Source organism: Pantherophis guttatus, chromosome 6 (assembly GCF_059756535.1).
Source record: "Pantherophis guttatus breed Tessera chromosome 6, ASM5975653v1, whole genome shotgun sequence".
Taxonomy (NCBI): domain Eukaryota; kingdom Metazoa; phylum Chordata; class Lepidosauria; order Squamata; family Colubridae; genus Pantherophis; species Pantherophis guttatus.
Window position 1 is genome coordinate 49,563,286 of NC_142068.1, and position 24,215 is coordinate 49,587,500.

Consider the following 24,215-nt stretch of genomic DNA (forward strand, 5'->3'; position numbering starts at 1 on the left):
GATAATCATAGGATGATAGAACTAAAAACTAAATAGACCTGCCATAAAGCCAGCCTGTTTCATAATTTCCCACTGATAAAAATCTATTTATTCACAACATGGATTTAAAACAGCTGCAGAAGAACTGCTGTTCTCCCTTGGCTTTGGTGCTTTGTTGACTCTTCAGGGGTCCGCTAGTTGTTATCACTCTCTGACTTCTATTTATGCACTCTCTACAAGCAAATTACTTTAGGGACTATTGTCTCGAGTGCCAGGAGCTCATGAGATTTAGAGAAGGATCTCAAAGTTCTTTATATGAACTCCAATAATCTGCAGAAAAATACTATTAGTAAAAAGAAGGAACCCACCCACTTTATGTAAATATCCTTGTTTAAAACAAAATGCAAAATAGTTTCTGCACATTGTATGAGCACATTGGAAATTCTAATTGCAGGGCTGGAGATCTTTGTCTGCAGACTGATTGCAAACCAGCAATGCAATTAACCAAGTACAAACAACATTGTGAGTTTTAAACTTTGTGGTTTCTTTGTATTATAAAAAAATCATGCTGATAAAAAAAATGTAAGTCATTGGAAATAATGCCAGTTTTCTGAGTTTGTTTTACCATTCAGACTGGCAAAATATTATATTTTTGCTTTACATACAAATGTTAAGGTTGCAGACAAGTAATCTCTCATTTCACCAGTCACTTTGATGTTTTCAAAGAATATGGGATGCATTTCATCAAGTTCTGCTTTTGAGGTGCAGTGGCTCAGCAGTAATAACGCTGGACTTGTTGGCTGGAAAGTCAGCAATCCAGGTTCAAGAACCCGGGTGCCATATGACAGGATGACCTCATGTCCTTGCCAACCTAGAAGTTCCAACATATGCATATGCAAGTAGATAAATGGGTACCACTGGTGGGTAGGTAACAGTGCTCTGTGACATCATACTAGCCACATGACCATGGAAATGTCTTTGGACGCACTGACTCAAGGGCCTTGAAATGGACATGAGCATCAACCCCATAGCTGGCAACAACTAGCAGAGTAAAATCTGAAGGGATTTTTTTTTACCTGCCTTTGAGAAAGGGCTCACTTCACATATCAGAAATAGTTGTGTACTTGATTTTTCTTTGTCTTTCTTTTTCTCTTCCACTTAATCAGTTTCATTCTTAGAAGCTCCTGAATGTTTTTTGCTTCCTGTTGTTTTCTCAGCAAGGTTTCTCAGAACTGATTTGTCCTTGCCTCCTTCCTAGGGCTAAGAGACACTGACTGGCCCAAGGTAACCCAGCTGGCTTTGTGCCCAAGGCAAGACTAGAACTCATGATCTTCTGGTTTCTACCCTTTTTCTTTAACAACCACACCAATCTGGCTCTCCATTACAATTTACCATGTATCTAAAAGGCTGTATTCTTCCCTTCTTGCTATCTGGATAACCAATGGTAAACTAAGAATAATCCATCATACAGCACAAAACCCCCATGATACATAACAAACTCCAGACTGAATAGTAGTAAAAGCAGTCAGGAAAAAAAAAAAAACTGGACCAATTATTCCTTATCTTGCCACTTTCTAACTGAAGACACTGTATTGTTCAACCTTCTTTGGATTAGTGTAGTTCAGTTTCTGATTCAACTAAAGCCATGAAGTGAGAGGTGCAAACGAGATTTTAATCTCTGTTTAGCTTCATTGAACCATCCTATATTAAAAGTATCTGTGTAATTATACAGTACAATTTCAGACAATGATTTTATTTACTCATTCATTTATTTAAATAGGATTGTTGTAGTGAAGTGATAGTCCACTATTTCAGCAATATACCAAAAGGCTAATTTGCTTGGACTAGCATCACCTCAATTTAATAAATGAATCTGATATCTAATAGGCTTTGAACAAATGAACCTTAAACTCCTTGATTTAATTTAGAGCTAGTTTCCAGATCTCAGTGCTAAAATTAAATTGAAGGAACTACCAGAATGTTAAATTTCTATGATGAATGTGAAATCAGCCATGATAATGGAACAACTATCAAGAAGGTAGATTTTTCAAAAGAAACTGGATTTTTTGGTAGCATCACAAATAATAATATAGCACACAAACACAGAGCCAGGCAAGTTCTATTTTAGGAATTCTGAGGATATAAGCAGAGAAGCGTGAGAGAAGTTTACCTAGAGTTTACCTTACAGGAGAGGGGCAGCTATCAAGCCCTATTCTTACATTACATACCTAAAAAGATGAGAGTTCAACTTTATTTATTTATTTTATTTTATATTGGATTTCTATACCGCCCTTCTCCCTGAGGACTCAGGGCGGTGTACAGCCAGATTAAAAAACATGCAGAACAAATATTAAAAACAATTAAAAGATATATAAATTTGGCCCAATTAAAACTCATTTACCAATTAAAACGTTTAAAACATTTAAAAACAGTTAAAAATTTCATCTTAAGCCAGCCCGGCTTGTTTAAATAAATGGGTTTTAAGGGCGCAACGGAAGGCACTGAGGTTTGGATTCTCCTTATCTCTGGGGGGAGCTGATTCCAGAGGGTAGGTGCCCCCACAGAGAAGGCTCTCCCCCTGGGGGTCACCAGCCTACATTGTCTGGCTGATGGCAGCCCGAGGAGGCCCTCTCTGTGGGAGCGCACGGGTCGATGGGAGGTCGTTGGTAGCAGCAGGCGGTCTCGAAGATAGCTAGGCCCTATGCCATGGAGCGCTTTAAAGGTGATAACCAACACCTTGAAGCGCACCCGGAAGACAACTGGGAGCCAGTGCAGCTCGCGCAGGAGCGGTGTTACATGGGAGCGCCATGCTGCTCCCGTCACTACCCGCGCTGCTGCGTTCTGGACCAGCTGGAGCCTCCGGGTGCTCCTCAAGGGGAGCCCCATGTAGAGAGCGTTGCAATAGTCAAGGCTAGAGGTGACGAGGGCGTGAGTGACTGTGCACAGGGAATCCCGATCAAGAAAGGGCCGCAACTGGCGAATCAGGCGAACCTGACAAAAGGTCCCCCTGGTTACAGCCGTCAGATGTTCCTCCAAGGACAGCTGCATATCCAGGAGGACTCCCAGATTGCGAGCCCTCTCTGTGGGGGCCAATGACTTGCCCCCAATAGTCAGTGATGGAGTCAACTGACTATATCGGGATGCCGGGAGCCACAGCCACTCAGTCTTGGAAGGGTTGAGCTTGAGCCTGTTCCTCCCCATCCAGATCCGTACAGCCTCCAGGCACTGCATGGGTATCACTTCAACTCAGCTTCCTGAGCCCATCTCATCTACAGACACCTCTGTCACAGTTCTATATAGTATTCATTCCTTTTACATGTAAAGAGATTGCAATGGGTGACCATTGCAGTTATACAAATACTCCTATGGAAATCTCACACTTCACAGCATCCTTCACAATGGGCTATGAAGAATAATTGGTAATCACCCTGCAATTGTACAATCATTACTGCTAGTGAACAATTGCTGTATTTTTTTTTTCCAAGGGGAAGATCTCATATTGCCTTGACAATGGATTTACTTGGAATGGAAAGAAAAAGATAGAACATTTCTTTAGCTGGCTCATTCTAAAATATTGTATCCTGGCCAGATTAGCTTTCTACAGATGCCAATTTCTGTAGAAATGGATGCAGCTATCAATCACCACTGATTTGTTCTATTATAAAAGCAATGTGATGCAGAAGATTGCCTAAGCCAGTTTTAGCTATCTTAGATACTGGTCTCATTTGTACTGCTTCCCCCTCAAAAATACAGATTTAATGATATATCCACATTTGTATTCGTGATTTTTGTCTCACAATTCTGAAATTTTGGGGACAATAGCTAATGAAATGACTATGAATAAATTAATGAATTGTTGCTAATCGCATGTCACTTTTACAGCCATTCATCACCTTGGATAGCAGCATCTCTTATATCTTTACCAGTGAAGGACTGAATACTATCACAGTGCAGGTCTCAGCTGGCAACATCCTTATCCAGGACACCAGAAACATTGCTGTGCATGGTGAGTTGACAAAAGGCAATTGAAGAGGTTTGCATACCTGCTTTCCTCAAATCTAAGTTTAGAAATGTAAGATTTGACAAAGAGGTCTAAATTATACTTTCAAGGTAGCATTAAAACATATTTGGTAATAATTGTTTATGGAAAGAGATATGAGAAAGAAGGAAGGAAGTAGCACTCAGACTCACTACATCTTTCAGAAATACTTCAAAACAAATTATTTTAATGATTGGATAGTATAGTATCATAATAAGATCATAGTCATAGCCATGAATCTATCTTGCTTTACTGGGGAAAATCACCTTGAAAATTAGCTTTTGGCTTCCTGAATATAAAACCAATCCATCTTTTAAGTTATACAGTACTAGGAATATTTGAAGCAGTGTACAAGACATATGCTTGTCTTAATCATGCCATCTTTTATTTCTGGTTTTGTTGGAAATAAAATCTTAAACTTCGAAATTGAATGAATGATGATGTGAATTATTTCTGCTAACAGTTATTGAAGCACATTCTGTAAATCAGAGGCATTTGCAGAATGGATCAAGGGAAGGTAGATAACAAAAGCAGCCATTGTATGCAAGTTATGCCCCTTTTATATGTAGGTTGGGATATCAGAAATATGAAGGAAAGTGGTAGAGTTTGTATCATAATGTGATACTATTTTTGTGATTTGACCAGTAGAACCACCCTCTACATATATTTCTGAATCTATCATATGTGCCACATTATTTGGAGCACATGGGTGTTTTTGAACGGAGGTGCAATCACAATGTATCATCATAAAAGGACACTGATGCTTTTGATGGTTTTTGGAAGTAAAAATTATGAAAATTCACCACATTTAGAATGTGGCAACCCCAAATTACTTGATAAAGTTCAGGGCATAAATCAAGTTAGGCATATATAAGGAGTTAATAGTATGGAAAAACTGCACATAAAAATATTTTTCATTCCAATAGAAACTCTAGATCAAATGTTCATGCTGTGCTGTTTTATAAAAGATTCACTTTTGAAGGCTGGAATATACAAGCTGAGCTGGAACTGTGTTTAGTATGAGTGCATATCATACATTCATATACATGAACACACACACACTTGTACAAATATACACAGATATAAAGTATATTTATGCATATACATACAGATAATACATACTCACTTTGCATTTTAAGGTCATTTTTCATCAGCTTGAAAGATTTTTAAAAGTTTCTTTGAAAAGAAAAAAAAATATAAAACTTACATGAGTGAAGGACAGTGTTATGGTACTTACTTTAATCAAGGTTGCTAATGAATAGAGTTGAGTGTTCTGTATTTCATTGTCCATTTTTTCAGCTGTCTGTAATCTTCAAGTTTTATTAAATTCTAAAAGACGACATTCTGCAGACAGTCCATGGATTTTTATTTATTTATTTATTTATTAGATTCAGAAGTTAGGAAGGATGCAGAGTGACAGAAAGACGTATTATAGAAAATAGTAGTAGCACTAACACAGCATCTTCTGACACTTCTGAACAATAAAGAAAGCTCAGAGATATAACCCAAATAAATAATAAAGAATCCTACGTAGGAGGTATAGAAACTGAGTACTCCTGGGAAGAACGCTTTTAGGAAATTGTGTATCAGTGGGAAAGCTTTGAGAACCAGTTTGGCACAATGGTTAAAGCACCAGGCTAAAAAACAGAGGACCAGGAGTTCTACTCCCACCTTAGGCATGAAGTCAACTTGGTGACCTTGGCCCAATCATGCATTCACAGGTACATGCAGACACACAAAGGAGATTTTTACATTACGTTCCTGATATCAAGTAAACAATTGGACTTGAACTATGGACTTGATATATGCCACTATACAGAGAATATTCTGATGATGAAAGTTTGATGTAAGGATTCTTTTCACATTTCTACTTCTGAATAAATGTATCAATTTACTTTTTAATGAATTGGATATTGTTGGCACGGATAGCTAAAAATAATATGCACTACATTATATTGCATATATTTCTGTTTATGTGTATTAGTCTAATGTGATCAAACATTTTCCTTTCTGCAGTGAGGCACAATTCACTACTATATGCATTAAGTTACCTTTTGCTCCCATCCCCCTCAGCACTTAGAATTGATAAATATAGGGCATGCTATATCTGAGCAATTTAAGGGATATGCACTATATCACAGGCTAAGTACGTTTGGCGCATATCTTCGAGAGAAATTAAATTTCATTTCTATCTCATGATTAAAATTACTTATTTAAATATAATTAAACTGATTTATTCACCAGCTATTTATGTAATAGTTTACTTTGTTTGTCCTGTTAAAACATTCAATTTGGTGATAAGTCTTTGGGACCTGTACTCAAAGTTTGGAGTACTGGAGGTCCCAGTCTTGGGTTTTGCTTCTCTGAACTAAGTCATTAGTATCAGGTCAGGCCATAGAATCAGTGCTTCTAAAGTCCAAATTAGGTTAACATGAAAACATAAAAATATCTTCAAAAATGAAGAAAGACAGTAAACTATTGGAAAAAAATAGAAGATGATGAGCAAGAGCAGAACTATCAGCAAAGATGAAAAATAAACCAAACAAATAAGGCAAGAAGCTTACTAAAAGCCAAAGAAACCTTTTGTCAGAGAAATGGTCCATTTATGAGACATAAAACTTGTCTACCACTTAAATTAACCTTCCTCTACCGCAATGATTTAATTTGGGAGTGATTTCTTCATGTCTCATGAACTGCTGTACCCTGATTTACCCTCACTACCTTAATCTGATTTGTTCTGCATTATGTAGTCATGGCAGCACATAAGGCTAACAAACAGATATCTCTTTGCTTTTGGAAAACAGATTACTAGTACTAAGGATGTGCTCAGTGAAGCACAAAGCATGTCAGATACAATAGAAGAAAACACTAGTTTATGGAACTGCTGCTCATTTTACTCTTGGTCCTGTTTAATTGCGGAACAATATTGATGAAACCAAAACAGTTTAGAATGCTAGCCAAGTGACAAATGTCAAACAAAGGATTTATACCATTAGCTGATTAACTTCCTGATTTCTATTTCTACCTTCCTTTTAGTTTCTTAGCGAAATTATTTTTTTAAAAGAACTTCTGTCAATTTATGTCTATCATTTAAGTTTTAGATTTGTTTTTCTTTTTCTCTCTTTTTCAATTGACTCCCTCTCAGAATCCTCCTGGGATAGGGGTTCAAGGTACCCCAAAACTTTTGTTTCCATACCAAGTGCCTCACAAAACAGCCTGAAACCATTTTACGTTGCATTCACGTATGCTGCTATTAAAATGCAGAAAACCCACAAGGATGATCATGATCCAGTTTCCGCTCATTTTCCAATGGAATTGTTTGGAGAGAGCAAACAATATCATTTGAGCATTATAGGAAAGTATGCAAGGGTAAACCACTAGTTTTCCTGACCACTTTCCTCTATTGGTTTAAAAATCCTATGAGTTTTGAAAATGAGATGTTAGCATGTTGACAATTTAGACAAGTAGTATTCTTGCAACAGTGGTCTCTGCATTTTTGCCTGTAGTTGTGACAGTTGGATTGGATGATCAGAAATAAATTCTAGCTCACTCATACAAGAGGACATAAGTTGTAGGAACAGTAGGGGAGGGAATAGCAGCAATGGCTTCACCCGAAGCTGGGACCTGAAATGAGGTGAGAGCCTATCCATAGAAAAATGGATCATCAATCACATTTGTAAAATTGCATCAAGAAAATGAAACAGGAACAGAGCTGGAAACAAGGGGACCCAACTCCAAAGCAAACAACATTGTGAGATTAGTCAAATCCAGAGGTGAAGTCCAAGTGAAGTTCAAAAAACTAATGTTAAAATGCCTGTATTTATTTATGAATATTATTCATCACTACTTTTTTTTGTATGGAATGTGATTAAAATTCTTTTGTTTGAAAGAAGTTGAAATTCTTGAAAGAAGTTGAAATTGTGAGTTTATGTATAAATGATTTTTATACTGAATAGAATCTTCTTTTCTATATATGGAGAACATATAGAGACATAATTCACCTGAAACTTAAAGGGAGATCAGATACATTTTTATTAAATACATAATAATTTATATTGTATAAATTACACAATATAAATTATATGTATTATGTGGATGCTTGATATACTGGAAACAACTTTCAGCATCAGAGAAAAATGGCAAATTTCTCTAGAGCAAGAATGATTTTGAGAATTCTGCAGTACTTATATATACGTGTATGTTTATCTATGTACACAGAAACATACAAGATATTTGATATCTTTTGCATTTCTGAGAATATATGGTTCTATAGCGTTTTTTTGAGTTATATGTAGAACTTTGTTGTATGACTTTATAATGAATGCATTTTAACAGTTCCAATGTAAACAGCCATAATAGTTCATACTGAAATTTTCTGTGACACTCTTTCTTTGTAGAATATTTTCAATCTCAATTATTATCGTTCTCACCCAATTTGGATTATCACAATCCTGATATCCCAGAGTGGAGAGAAGACATTGGCCGAGTCATCAAAGCAGCTTTGGTGCATGTGAGTACCTAGGGAAATCTACCAAATAATAAGCATAATTTTCTTAAAGTTTGAACAGTCTGTAGAAGCACAATTCAGGAAAAGAGATTATAATTTTCAATTACATACCACAACTTTGATAAAGCTAGGCTTATCATTCTGATACACACATGCAATTACCTAGATAAATATTGTATAGCAGTTTTCAGCACCCAACAAACCCAGACTTGGTTTTTTTTTTAAAGGATGTTTGTTTTGTTCTGCTTTTTAATTGTTTTCTTGGTATTAGAATGTTTTGCAGTCCTTGAAGTGTTATCTGTGCAACCTTTGATGATAAGAAGATACAATCATTTTTGTAGATAAAATATTAGGAGGGATTAATTATAATATACCATTTTCCCAGTGAATCCAGTGAATCCATGATTCTTGAGTCTGTGCTTGTATGTTTATTATTCAAGATGGATATATTATCTGTCTTCATGATCAATGCAGTTTAATTGACTCACACAATGATGCTATCTTTATGTTCATTTTTTATTCATTTCCATAATTATGTTCTATGTTTTCCACCTTAGCAAATATTATAGAAATGCTGCAGTATAAGATGTCTGTTTTAATTCATCAGAGATAAATTCATTGATTTTTAAAAAGTATGACCCCTTTCATTATTTTTTGCAATTATTATGCAGACTTTTAATAAACAAATAAATATTATATTGTACCTAATCATCCACATGATTTTTTAAAAATTTACTCTGCTCTTCTACTTAAAAGATATACAATAAATCCTGTTTAAAAAGTTCAGTGTTGCAAAAGAAGATAAAGAAAAAGCATTCTCTGGCTTTTCCCAACAGAAAATAGAGCAGCTTTGAAAACTACTTTTTTTTCTTGCTACATTACAAAAGAATATGAAAGAGCATTTCTTTTTGTAAACTTGTTTCTGTTGTTTTAGAAACATATGCCTCCAGTGTACTGATCAAAGCTTTCCACAACCATAACCTCAGCCATAAGGCAATAAACATTTTTTTCCTCATGTCACCTTTGCCAGAATAAACAGCTGATCATGTGTGAGGATAAGTCCCAGGGAAAGAGAGATCTGTGTGGAAATTATCAATACCCAAAAATTATCCTAAACCAAGACTTCTTATTTTTACCCTTCTTTGATTTCTGGGCTCCCTCCAGTTTCTGTCACCATATCAAAATCAAGATTTACTGTTTCTATAGCCAGGTCACAAATTTCACATTCTTCTTCTTAGCCCGGTGTGTTGTGGTGACTGAGATCTAACTTGCTTAGAAATCCTATCTTAGGCTACTATGAACATCTTACTCAGTGGTGGGATTCAGCCAGTTCGCACCACTTTCTGAGCAGTTTGACAAACTGGTTGTTGAAAGAAATCATTAGGGCAGAGAACCGGTTGTTAAATTACTTGAATCCCACCACTGATCTTGCTCTCTATTTTTTCTTCATACTCTTTCAAAACATAAGAACCTGGTTATGAAGCGGGGCAGGACAGATATGTTAGTGGTTGACTTCTGTGGCTGATATCAAAGCTGTTATTGCGAAGCAGACAGCTCAACCTTGATTTTTTAAAATGTTTTCAACAGTATACTGTGTCCTAGATTTATTCAGTGTGTTCTTCAAACCCACTTGATACTTCTTTTTAAGGCAAATTACGAAATGATTGACAGCCATATTAAAATATAAAACAGAATGAAATATAATTCTCATGTACAATGTAAATCTATACTAGAAAATTCCTGTTCTCCTAAGAATTAGATAATCAAAATAAAAAGAGAAAAATTATGAATTCTATTTATTAAAGAGAGATTATTATCATATTTCCTTTTAAGAGAACTGATTTTTGCAGTCAATAAACACTTTTGTGAACATTTGTACTTTCTCTTTTAATAGTTATATATAGCTGAAGCCATGCATTTTGATGTATTAAAAAAAATCAGAAATTTGCATGGATTATAATTAGGATTCTGTTTAATGAGTTTCAGATCATTCTATCATTAGAATAACATTTATTATGTGAGAGAGACAGAAGGGAGGAGAGAGGGAAGAAGGAAGAGAGAGAGAAAGTCACACAGACAGACAGACAGACAACAAGGCATCAAGGGTTGAAATATATCAATGGAATTTATATCTTTTTCAATCCAGTATGGATTAGGCCTGATTAGCATGACTATATTTGATAGAGATAGGTATACGATAGATAGGCAGGCAGGCAGGATAGATAATCACAAAAAATATAGTCTTCCAAAATTCTTATTCTCTCCTACCACTTTTTCTAAACTTGGAAAGAGCTTTAGGGAATTGCAGTTTCAGAGAATTGCAGTTTGCAAACTACCATGAGCAGAGCAAGATGCTAATATTGTTTGAATTCCTAATTTTAGCTTCAAAAGGAGTGTTTTGTGTGACTGAAATAGTTTTATCAAATCCAAAGCTGGAAAGAAGGGATACATTGTTGAGGTACACTACTGAGACAGTTGTGAGCCCATTACATGTGCAGTAATGTTATTTGGCCTAAAAACGGATCTAGAATATTCACTAATTCAGAATATTTTATAGCACTAACCTGTCAGATATAGTTTAAATTATTGATTCAATTTATTCCAAGTAAAATAAAAGAATAGTATTCAATACACATTTACGTGTAGATCTAGTCAAATAGTTAGTATTTTTATTAACATTAATGTATTCTATTGTTTTGGAGATGTATTTTATATATAGAACTATTACATTAAATGTAAATTGTTGAATGAAATGAAGTTCATAAATTGTTGAATGAAATGAATACAACTCTATTAGTACAATAAAAAGGGATTTTTAAAAAAATCTACAAACATATATTGTTATGCATTCCCTTGTTGTATCAAGTACTAAGTTATGTTAGAAAGACCATTTACAGTATCTGTGATACTCTTTTAATAAAACAAATGTATACACTGAGAATGACTTGGGAAAAACAACACTTAAAAAAAAACAGATTCCTGTGCTTTAAAAAAATATTATTTTAAAACTTTTATCTCCTCATGCAGTCTGGACAGATCATTGTTCAGCAGTCTCCACAGCCATATGCTTTCCATAAAGCAATGTGGAAGGATTCATCCTTAGCATGAGTTTGGGAAATAGATGATGTATGGCAATACAATATGACTTACTTATTGAACAACTTGTGACTTAGTACTTGCACTTCACTATTAATTTGCATACATGCATTTGCAATCAGAGTAGAAACATGTCCCCTTTTTAATCTAATATTATAACCTTTTCTACATTATTTATCCGCTGTTTCTCAAAAAGTGGAATGATTTGGTACTATTAACATTGCTAAGTTAAGGAACATTAAGATATCATTCTATCCTCCCAACTTATCATGCACAAGTCTTCCAAGATCATATAGCAAAATCACATCATTATTTGCATAACTTATGATTGTCATTACATAACATTACACATTATAGAGCAAGAATTCTGAAATTATTTCAAATATGAAAATATTTGAACGTCTGCTTTTAGGCAATGTTTACCCACTATAAATACACTAGGTGTATATTTGGCTCACAACTTCATTTTTTTCTGCCATTGTTTAAAGTTTGCTGAGAGTCAAATAACTTACAAACTATGGATATAGCAATATCATGTACTAAAGAATCCTCTGTTTGTCTTTTTCTCTCTCTCACTTTGCTCAGGTGACTGGTATACCCAAGGAACAAATTCTTGTAGCAGTATTCCCTGGATTGCCTACCTCTGCTGAGCTCTTCATTTTACCACATCAAAACATATCAGAGAGAAGGAAAGACAGTGAAGATGATTTGGAACAGGTGGGGTTTTCCTTCTTTCAGGTGGTTATGTATTCCTCCAACTCTTAAATAGGCTCTGAACTGAAGATAATTTCAAAGTACTATTATCTAGGGCAGGGTTCCTCAGCCATGGCCATTCGAAGATGTGTGGACTTCAATTCTCAGAAGCATCACTGGCTGGAAAATTATGGGAATTGAAATCCACACATCTTCAATTGGCCAAAATTGAGAAATACTGTTTTAGAATGTTTAAGCTTGTCAAACTTTCTGTATAAATATTGATTTTTGTCTTTAAACTGGTGATTGACAGCCACCCAAAAAGGGAAATCATTAAGTAGATTTTTTGAGTATATGATTTCTTTTTCTTTTATTTTATTTTTGAAATATTTATTTTTGAAGGGTTGACTTATTAAAACAATTTATAAAACATTTTGATAGACATGTCATGAGATGTGAAATATGAGTTTGTAATAAATTAAAACACAGTACTTTAAAACCTGGATCTAAGAATTTAAGTCAACCTAAAAATATAGTATAACACAAAAACATGCAGTAGAAGTAATAAAAATTGATATGACAGCAAAAAAAACAAAACAAAAAACCAAACTAAAGTACATAATGAGATAGCATACTTTTGTTCTGCAAATATTTTTTTTTTTGTCCCTTTGGTTTTTACTCTTAGGTCCTACAGATTTCTTGGTAAGATTTCAGAAGTGATTTGCCATTGCCTACTTCCTAGAGTTGAGAAAAGGTTACTCACACAAGGTCACTTAGCTGGCTTTGTGCCTAAGGCAGGACTAAAAGTCATGGATTCCCAGTTTTTAGCCTGATGCCTTAATCACTGCACTAAATTGGGTCTCTCTGCAAAGATAGTACTAAGTAAATAGAAAGTTACTAAACAGATTTATTAAAGAGATTGGAAGGAGAAAAAAATAATAAACGCTTGGGGAAAAGAAATCCAATGCCATACTTGCATAAATGAAAGTACTAGGAGATAGGGACTATAGAGGAGTGTCAAACTGGTGGCTTGCAAGCCTGATGCATCGTGTGTAGGCCACCCCCACTCCAGTTCCGTGAATGGGAAAAACGTCATGAAATGTCATGTGACAACAATGTGACACGACTAATTAAAGAGAATTGATTGTTGTATCCTACGCCATATGCCTTGGATATGGCTTGTATCAATCTGAGGACAAGGATTTTTGCATCATATGTTTGCTCCATCCTACTTTGCATCAGATGCAAATTACTTCATCATGATTCCAAACTCTTGATCATTTTTTTCTGGTTTTAATTCTTCAGTTTTGTACATACAGACTATTAATACAAAGCGCATCAAAAAACAGCATGTGGTTTAGATGATAACTTCAATGCCCTTTCTGCATTGAATTTTGATTACAATCTCTTGCTCTACTGGAAGCAAATTTTCTTGAACTCAAATAAGCATACTTTTCAGTAGATGCGTATAAAGTTACACTATTAATCAACATGAACCTGATTAGATAGGCAGTAGCTAAATCACAGTGCAAAAGAAATCCTAAAGCAATACACAACCAATTCAAGATTGCTTTTTGAGTTGCAACAAAACATTCAAGTTCTTTTTATACCATATCAATGGACTGTGTGGGATAGAAGACAAATGGTAATAGCTGTAGAAAGCAGTATGTATAGTAATGCTGTAATTCCCCTGAGTCAGGAACTGGCTGCACTTTTGATTAAATTTGAATGAGAATTCTTCTGGCAGTTAATTTTTTCAGGGAGCTGAGGCTGAGGCTAGGTAGGGCAGTGACCAGTGGTGAAATCTTTTGAAGTCTGCTACTGGCTCTGTGAGTCTGCTACCGAGAGAGTGCTTTGTGTGCACATGCATGCATGCTTTGCACATATGTGTGCCTGAGGCATGCCCATGCAGCACTAAAAAAAGGAACATTTTGAAGCCTTCCAAGTCTGCAAAGATAAGTAGAACAGCAAGGGGGGAAATCTGCTGTCCCACACATTTTAGATTAGCTAGAAAGCAGGAAATCCGACGATTCTAGCTAATATAAATAACACGCTACAACTGATCATCACCCAGCTGATCATTGGAAATACCGGTTTGCCCAAACCGGTAGCATTTTTTTAATTACAAGTTTGGGAAAACCGGTCTGAACCGGTAGCATTTTATGCCTGAGAATGACACAAAGTGGTTGTGGACTCATGATAAAATAGGGATGCTAAAGTTTTCCTTTTTGCCCACACTAAAAGTTTGTGTGGCCTGAAAAGTACGCTTATCTTGTTTCAAGAAAAATTACTTCCAGATGAGCAAGAGATTATAATCAGTTTCCTTTTTGCTTAATACTAAAATTTCATGTTTATTTATTTGTTTTTTTTCCCTTTACCAAAATAGTAGAAAGTGTTTCAATTGATTTCCAACAATCATGATCAGTGAGTAGCAATGAAAGGGGTTATCCAACTGTGGATTAAATAAAAGCTCTCTTGCTGTTTGCTCAATAATTTTTTTCTAAAACCCAACCATTTTTTGCCTATATAACTCTATTACTTAGCCAATTTGAAAGGAGCTGCAGTTATTTAACTTCCTTCCATTTTCCCCCTTTCTTTCTTTTTCTCCTTTCCCTTTTAATCATGCTTTGAATTCTTTGAAATATACTGTAGAACACCGTCATAGTATACAACTGCTTTTGTCCTTTCTATAGACAAATATAATTTTATCAAATTGATTTTCACTCTTCCAGCGAATTTCTGAAATTCGAACTGTATCAATATTCTTTTCTGTTATCAGGCAATTACTGTAATTAATATAATCAAAATGTAATGGAAAATACTGTATTTTGAATAATTATGTAGAATACAATATTTCAGCAGGTGCAGTTTTTCCAGTCTTTGTATGTTGCATTTAGCTTATACCTGTCAAAATCTTTCTTCCAGAAAACAATTGAATGCATAGGGCACTTTAATTTTTATAATATTTTCTTGCTTTACACACTAGTGCTGATAGCATGCTAAATAGGCATGGATGTCTGACAATCCATAGCATATATATTACAATTGTTCACAGAAATGTTGAGTTGAAAGATTTCAAATGAAAACTTACGATAAAGTGAAATGGATGTGATTTGGGAAGAGGGAGCTTTTGTTTCATAATGTTTTCATTCTACTACCAAAGTCATTGCAGAAGAAACCGAGTTCCCTTTTGGCAGCTGCCATTTCTCTGACACACAGTTGTCAAAGAAATAATGCTGTGTTATAATTTAGCAAAATTTAAATGTAGCTTTAGGAACATTTTCACATTATGTCTTCATATTATGCCTTAACCCCTGCTTTACAGTGGTTAAGATGCCCTTGACCCCTTAAGAAGGCTATTAAATTTCTGTCATTTAGTTAGGTGAACCCACCGGACCTAATGGGTAATTCAAAAGTTATAACTTACCAAAATCCCTATTGACAAATTCATACTTTTCTGTAGAATTTTTAGCTCTCTGTAAAATGATTGGGCATTGATCTTTTTTTTTTAATTTGATTTATATGCCGTCCTTCTCCGGAGACTCAGGGCGTCTTACAATGTGCTCAGCAATAGCCTTCATCCTTTTGTATATTTATACAAAGTCAGCTTATTGCCCCCACAACTGGGTCCTCAATTTACCTACCTTAGAAAGGATGGAAGGCTGAGTCAACCTTGAGCCTTGGCGAGATTCGAACCTGCAGTAATTGCAGGCAGCTGGTCTTAATAACAGGGTGCCTTAGACCACTGTACTACCAAGGATCTTAGGTTTTTCTGAAAGCAAAATCAAGCACAACAAGCCATATTCTTTTGTGTGTCTGTGTGTGTGTCTCTCTGTGTGTGTGTGTGTGCATATGTGCATGCGCACAGACACACGTGTAAGTAAGCATCCATGAGTGGAGAAAAAGAGAGGGAGTTGGAACTAAATCTGCTGCAGCTCTAGTTTTTCCAAATGCAATCTTAAAAATATATTTCTGTGACTGATAAATAATGTAACAGCAATAACTTAGTAATTAAAAAATGCAATGTAATTGCTATGAAAGGCATTTTTCTGCCACTTCACTCTCAATTCCAATGGCGTTACTTCCAGAAGTTTTTTCCCCCCTCTTCTTCATATTTTGGAATTAGTCTGACACACAAAAGGATTCTTTTTATGTGTGATTGATATAATAATTCAGATTTTAAAAAGAACTAATATGTGGTGAATTACTTTGCTGTTAATACACATATGCCAGTGAGAATTATTATTAATTGCTGTTGTTTATCAATATTTAACTGTGTTTTCTTTTACTCTTCCTCAGGCTGTTGAAATCCTCTTCAGTGCTTTAAATCAGAACCTGGTTCAATTTGAGTTGAAGCCTGGTATGGAAATAATTGTTTACGTCACTCAGTTAACATTAGGTAAGTTGGCACAGGAGAAAAGATCTAGGGAACACAATGTAATATCTTCTGATCAGCTTATATTTTTCTGGAAGGAAAATAAACATTAAAGAAAGCTATCATATTGATCCCAGGCATTGTTCTTGGATAAATTGGTACTGCACTTTTAGCAAACATTCAGAAAAGTTTGTTAGATATTCTGGGAGCTGTCCAGATACTTCTTAATGGTACTAGGTGAGTGAAAGCCGATCTAAGTAGGATCCATTTAAATATATTTCAGTTGAAAGAAAATGGAAAGAGAGGTGCTTGAGAAACCCCTACTCATAAAACTAGGTTTAATTGGGGGATAAAACAACTGAGATACCCAATTCAAAGAGAGGAAGACTTATTTTTGAAAATAAGTTAATCTGGTAATGATTGATGTTCAGTAGGAATGAAATAGTCTATTTAGATTTATAAAAACATAACTATGGCATATAAAAAGAGATTTGTTTCTCCAGTTCTCTGTCCTTCAATTAAAGCCTAGCCATACTTTTATTTTTATAACCTAGTTCAAGAAGAACAGAAAACACTCGAATTTTATTTGGTTTTCTTCCTGTAAGAAGCAATCATGACAACTAAGAGTTTTTAAAAAGAAAATATAAAGTTTTCTTCAAGTAGATCTCAACTCCTGGTGACTTCATATTAAAATTAAGGGGTGGGGGTGATAGGAAGTGATTAGTTCTTGGCTAAACTGGCTTTTCAAAACTAAAGGGATAGTTTATAATTGAAAGCAATTCTCTTTCATCAAATTGATGAAAAGAAAAGAATGAAGGATTTGTTTTCTGCATAACATTAAAAACTACAGCCAACATTAAGATAAAGACATGTCTGAAAAGGATTGACTTGAGTCTTTTGCAAACACTGTTCCCGATTAGCAGCTGTCTCCAGCATAGTTATAATATATCAAATGGAGAACACCAAACAGGGAGCAGATACAAAAAAAGCATATGGTATGAATGAAATGGTTTAGTTACTAGGCAACCTGTGTTTCTTTTTCATTATGGAGCTACTTGGAACCTTGAGGGTTCCAAGGGAGTAGTACTGATACCTCTGACTACAGCACAGAAACAAAGAGACACATACAAATACACTCACACACATCTTGTTAATGATAGTAACCTAGCAGCAGCAAAGGCATGAGACTGATACATCCTGCCATCTATTCATTTAATGACTTCAGCTTATGTATAATATGATCTTTTTCTACCCCTCAGCACCTCTTGTTGATTCTGGTGCTGGACACAGCAGCTCTGCAATGCTGATGTTGCTCTCAGTGGTCTTTGTTGGCTTGGCTGTTTTTTTAATCTACAAGTTTAAAAGGTATGTTGGTATTCCTTTCTGCTATTCATGGAAAATCCGCTAAAACAAAGCAAAGCAAAACAAAACAAAACAAAACAAAACAAAACAACGCAGCTGGCTTTCCTATAAATCGGTTTAAGAATTCAGGAAAATATGGGAAAGAGGATTGAAGATACTTTACTCAAGAAAGGGAAGCAAAGTTGAGTTCAAGGCATTCATTAAAAGTATGGGCATCAGTCTGTATACTGAGATAATGAACATTTGACTTCACTAACCCTATAAACTTAGGAAACAATAATGTACACATTCTGAACTAATTGTTCAAGCCATTATCGGTGGAGACAATTTTCCTCAGTTCATAGAGTTATGCTGAAGAAAATTGCCTCTTTTCAATATAAGGACAATAATGAGTGCCAACTTCAAGGAGATAAGCATTTTTGCAGTTTTTCTTGCCTTCTTCCGATACAGTAGGAAAATACTGTTTATTACTAACCAATAAAGCTGGTTGTGCCTCTGATTAGTAGCTGCTGCTCATTTAGTCCTTGGTCATCATTTCATTATTAGTACCCCTAATTTTCATATGTACATAATGGAAATTAGTAATAATAAGTTTAAACGCATAAACTTCTAAATGTATAAATTTCATTCGGTGGTTTCTGTCATCATAGATTTAACTGGTATACAGGTTGCTGAATACCCAGAGTCCAAGAATTAGCATATAAAATATAAGTAGCTGAGCCATTTATACAGAGCATTATTATAAATTTGGAAAGACATGGTAAGAGTTGAACTTGTTTTTAACCCCTCTGGGTCATACACAGTTATGTCCATTAGCTAATGGATTGGATTTTCTATTGACATCAAACACTTCTCTTTTCCCAGCCTGCTCTGCAAATGAGGAAGATATATTTATATTGCACAAGCAGAAGTCAGTTCACATAACATTGCATACATTTTCTAAGACTGCTTTTATCTACATTTCCCTGGTTTTGTAGTGTTGTTTATTTAAAAAACAATTATATATTTTTTTATATATATTGTCTCTTAGGATTTATATACATTTTGTAGTTGGCTAAAAATCAATGTTATTACTGATTTGTTGTTATCATTACCTACATCTCAATATCCTGTCCACTAAAATGAAAGAAGGTCAATGCAGCTGATTGCTTTTTTCATTGAAATATCTGTCAACAAGTTACTGGATTCTGTCTGTTATTAAAAGCAGCACAATTTTTGCTTGCTGAAAGCATGATGGATTAATTGATAACTGGATTGACTCCAGAATTGCCATTTCAGGAATCTTCAAGTAAAGATAGTAGAAGTATTTGTGTACGTGCATACAGATTTTATATCTAACCATTGTTTATGAATATTTAGGGGAAAGCATGTAAATTGCAATATTTTATTCATTGAATCAAATCAATAATAATAATAATAATAATAATAATAATAATAATAATAATAATAATAATAATAATAATAATTTTATTTCTATACCGCCTTTCTCCCGAAGGACTCAGGGCGGTGTACAGCCTATTTAAAAACACAAGACAAACATCAATTTAAAATTTAAAATTATTAAATAAATTTGGCTCCATTTAAAACCCCAGAAATTTAAAATACCCAATTTAAAATTATCATGTCGATAGCCCAGCCTGGCGGAACAACAGGGTCTTCAGTGCACAGCGAAATACCCTGAGGTTGGGGATCTTACATATTTCCGAGGGCAGTTCATTCCACAGGGCTGGGGCTCCCACAGAGAAGGCTCTCCCCCTGGTTGTTGCCAGCTGACATAACTTGGCCGATGGCACCCTGAGGAGACCCTCTCTGTGGGAGCGAACTGGCCGGTGGGAGGCTATTGGTGGCAGAAGTTGGTCTCGAAGGTACCCGGGTCCTATGCCATGGAGCGCTTTAAAGGTGGTAACCAGCACTTTGAATCGCACCCGGAAGACCACTGGGAGCCAGTGCAGCTCACGCAGGAGGGGTGTCACATGAGCACAATGAGTTACGCCCTTAACCACCCACGCGGCCGCATTCTGGACCAGTTGGAGCCTCCGAGTGCTCTTCAAGGGGAGCCCCATGTAGAGAGCATTACAATAGTCCAGCCGGGAGGTGACAAGGGCGTCAGTGACCGTGCGCAAGGCGTCCCGGTCCAGAAAGGGCTGCAACTGGTGAATCAGGCAAACCTGATAAAAGGCCCCCCTGGCCATGGCCGTCATATGCTCTTCTAAAGACAGCCGTGCATCCAGGAGGACAGATTGCAAGCCGTCTCTGTGGGGGGGGGGCAAAGATTCACCCCCAATAGTCAGCGATGGCACCTGCTGACTATATCGGGACGCCGGAAGCCACAGCCACTCAGTCTTGGAGGGGTTGAGTCTGAGCCTGTTCCTCCCCATCCAGACCCGCATGGCCTCCAGGCAGCGAGACATCACATTAACATCGCATCGTTGGGGTGGTCTGGGGTGCAGATGTACAGCTGAGTATCATCAGCGTACAGATGACACTTCACCCCAAAACCACGGATGATCTCACCCAGCGGCTTCACATAAATGTTGAACAGAAGGGGCGAGAGAACTGACCCTTGCGGCACTCCCCATGCGAGGTGCCTCGAGGTCGACCTCTGCCTCCCTGCCAACACAAACTGTGAGCGGTCGGAGAGGAAGGAGGAGAACCACCGCAAAACGGTGCCCCCTATTTCTAACCCCCTCAACCACTGCAGCATGATACCATGGTCGATGGTATCAAAAGCCGCTGAGAGATCTAATAGGACTAGGACAGAGGAGCAACCCCTATCCCGAGCCCTCCAGAGATCATCCACCAATGCGACCAATGCCGTTTCTGTGCTGTACCCCTGCCTGAAGCCCGACTGGCACGGGTCCAGATAGATAGCTTCATCCAGGTGTCAGGGAAGCTGTCGTGTCACCACGCTCTCAACAACCTTCACCACAAAACGAAGGTTGGAGACCGGATGGTAGTTGGCTAATTCAGCCGGGTCCAGGGAAGGCTTCTTGAGGAGGGGCCTCACCACCGCCTCTTTCAAGGCGGCAGGAAAGGCACCCTCACTCAAAGAAGCAGTTATAATCCCCTGGAGCCAGCCTCGTGTAACCTCCTGGGAGGCCAGGACCAACCAGGAGGGACACGGGTCCAATAAACATGTGGCGGCACTAATCTTACCCAGAACCCTGTCCACATCCTCGGGAGCCACAGGATCAAACTCCTCCCAGATAATATTCTCAAGACCTACCCTTGTCTCCTCCCCTGGACTCATCCAATCGGAGTCCAAGCCATCCCGAATCTGAGCGACTTTATCATGCAGGAATTGCACAAAATCCTCAGCACGACTCTGCAAGGGATCTTCCCGCACTCCCCCCCCCCGAAGAAGGGAGTGGGTCACCCTAAACAGGGCGGCTGGGTGGTTCTCTGCAGATGCGATAAGAGTGGAAAAAAGGTTAGATTTTGCCGCTTTTATTGCCACTAGGTAGGTCTTGATATAAGACCTCACCTGTGTCCGGTCGGAATCGGATTGACTAGTCCTCCAAATGCTCTCTAGGCATCTTTTCCGATGCTTCATCTCTCTCAGCTCCTCAGAGAACCAACGAGCCAATTGAGATCGGCATCGGGTCAGAGGCTGCAAAGGCACGACGCGATCCAAAGCTCCAGCGGCCGCATTCTCCCAGGCGGCCACCAGCTCTTCAGTTGAGTCATGTGTCAGAGGCTCAGGAAATGACCCAAGCTCTGTCAGGAACCTTTCGGGATCCATCAGGTGCCTGGGACGGAACCATCTGGTCGGTTCCGTCTCCCTGCGGTGGGGGGAAGCAGTAGGAAAGTCCAAGTGAAGGAGCGAATGATCTGTCCATGACAAGGGTTTAATGTCTAGGTCCCCTCTACCAAGATCATTCAACCACTGACCAGAGACAAAAATCAAGTCCAGAGTGTGTCCCCCTATGTGAGTGGGGCCTTGAACTAACTGGGTCAGGTCCATGGCCGTCATGGAAGCCATGAACTCCTGAGCCACCTCTGACGCCTCACCCGCGGATGGAAGGTTGAAATCCCCCATGACAATAAGTCTGGGGGTATCAACCGCCACCCCGGCAATGATGTCGAGTAGCTCGGGCAGGGTCGCTGCCACGTGGCAGGGAGCCAGGTATGTAGTCAGCAAACCCATCTGCACCCCACGGCCCCACTTCACAAAAAGGGACTCACATCCGGCTATCTGAGGAACAGTGGTCTCCCTCGGATAAAGACTTTCCCTAATAATCATCGCCACTCGCCCACCCCTCCCCTTGGCTGATGAAATGCATGGAAACCTGGTGGGCACATTTCGATGAGGAGGACCCCCCTCTCTTGGCCCAACCAATTATAGCTACATTCTGAGTTTCTTAGGAAAATATTAGTTTCATACCTATTTTCAAGTATTTTCCAGGATGAAACAATGATACACTTAACACTTCAGTAGGTCAGTAAGCCAAAATGCCAGGGAACAGACATTATTATCTTAGTTATGAAGAATGAACTTGCAGAAGGTTATTACATCTGGCTGCAACTTTACAAGGATCTGCCACATTTGAAATAATGAAGTTATTCATCACAGACCTAACCACATTTTTTATTTTTATCATAATGATTCATGCCATCAATAACAGTCTTTACAATGAAGATAATGGGGCTTCACACAGTCTTTCTATATTGTTTCTATTTAATTATATGATACAATGATAGTTTCCTTATTCATTCATAGTACATGTCTAATGGGTAAAATGTTTCATAACTCTTTGTCATTGTTAGATTAGATTGTTAGATCTATTGCTAACTTACAAATAAACTCTAACCCTACGCCTAGTCAATGAATAGTGGCTGGATACCCTTCCTGAACTCCATGGAGTTCTCAGCAGATATTTTTTCATTGCACCATAAGAGAGAAACTTCTGCCACTATCTCGGATTAAACTTTCAACCTTCCGAAACCACGGCCACCCTTGAGCAAGAGCATTAAAGATGGATGTAATATATTTCAATGGGTTTTTTTAAAAACTATTTCATTTGGCTACCAGGATTCTGCAATAAACTTAGCAACCCTCTATCCAACTGCCAGCAGAAAATATGACAGAGGGAAAGATTATAGAATACCTACTTATTCTAAAAGAAAGATATGGCCGGAACAGGGGAATCAGGCATTTAAGTGATATAACTTAAACCTGTGTGTTTCCATTTTTTTTATGTTGCTGAAGAGTAAATAAATTCTGCTAGTAATGCACAGCTCCAAATGAGAATTTAACAAAAAAGCTTTATCTGTGCCAAACATGAGTTTAAATTAGAGATACTAGGTACAAATCCATATATACTTCATTAATTTTATGGCTGATAGAATGAGGAGAGATTGTTTCTCCATAAGCAGGATATTCACCTAACCTTTTTCAACCCTGCATGGAGCAAATAATGACAGAACACCATATATCATAGTGAATACTTGATAGGAGGCTGAATGAGACAGGGCAAGCTTGATAATTTTGAGGATACAAATTTGAAATTTGAAACAAAAATATACATTTTATTCAAGTAATCTTAACTATTTGCAGACAACAGTCAATTCATAAACAGTAATACAAATCTCACAAGCCAGCTAGTTAATCTTTCTCACTGCTGGATGTGAAATTAAAGTCCAGGGGCAGAACATTCTGAGCAGGAACTCTAGTTATGATAATTTGAACATGAACAACACTTTCTTGAAAATTATGAACACTTAAAAAAACCCCAGTGTAATAAGGTGTGAAGTGGTAGGCATGCATGCATTCATGGCCCCTCTTTCACACATACACATGCATTCAATTGCATCTCTTCATTCAAGGGGGCTTATATTAGAGACATGAATTTGCCAATGGCTCCTTAAATTGCATCTCTCAGTCTTTCTTGGAATTGGACATAAATTTACCCTCTTGTAGAAGTACCTACTTTTTTGTAGTAGGGCAACTACCTCAATATCTCCAGTGCTGCTTCCAACAAAGATAATTTTGCCTGATAGCAGAGTTAAACTAGGGAGTTCACTACCATTAGATGTTGATGGGATTTTTTGTAAAGGGAATTGGACTAGACATGGGGGGACAGAACTCTCAACCTCTCGTAATATTGATTGCTATTTAGTAGCTTAATTTTTAACTTCTGGGTGTGAAAGCATGTGTGTGTGTG

General features: G+C 37.2%; 1 protein-coding gene across 1 annotated transcript in view; it reads left to right on the forward strand.

The window, feature by feature from the left end:
* SORCS3 (sortilin related VPS10 domain containing receptor 3) overlaps positions 1-24,215 on the forward strand; it is a 476,925-nt gene that overhangs the window by 443,941 nt on the left and 8,769 nt on the right. Inside the window, exons 21-25 of the mRNA XM_034440055.3 lie at positions 3,862-3,985; positions 8,416-8,528; positions 12,207-12,338; positions 16,614-16,713; positions 17,949-18,054. Coding sequence (XP_034295946.1) covers positions 3,862-3,985; positions 8,416-8,528; positions 12,207-12,338; positions 16,614-16,713; positions 17,949-18,054 — 575 coding nt within the window. The remainder of the gene's footprint in view (positions 1-3,861; positions 3,986-8,415; positions 8,529-12,206; positions 12,339-16,613; positions 16,714-17,948; positions 18,055-24,215) is intronic.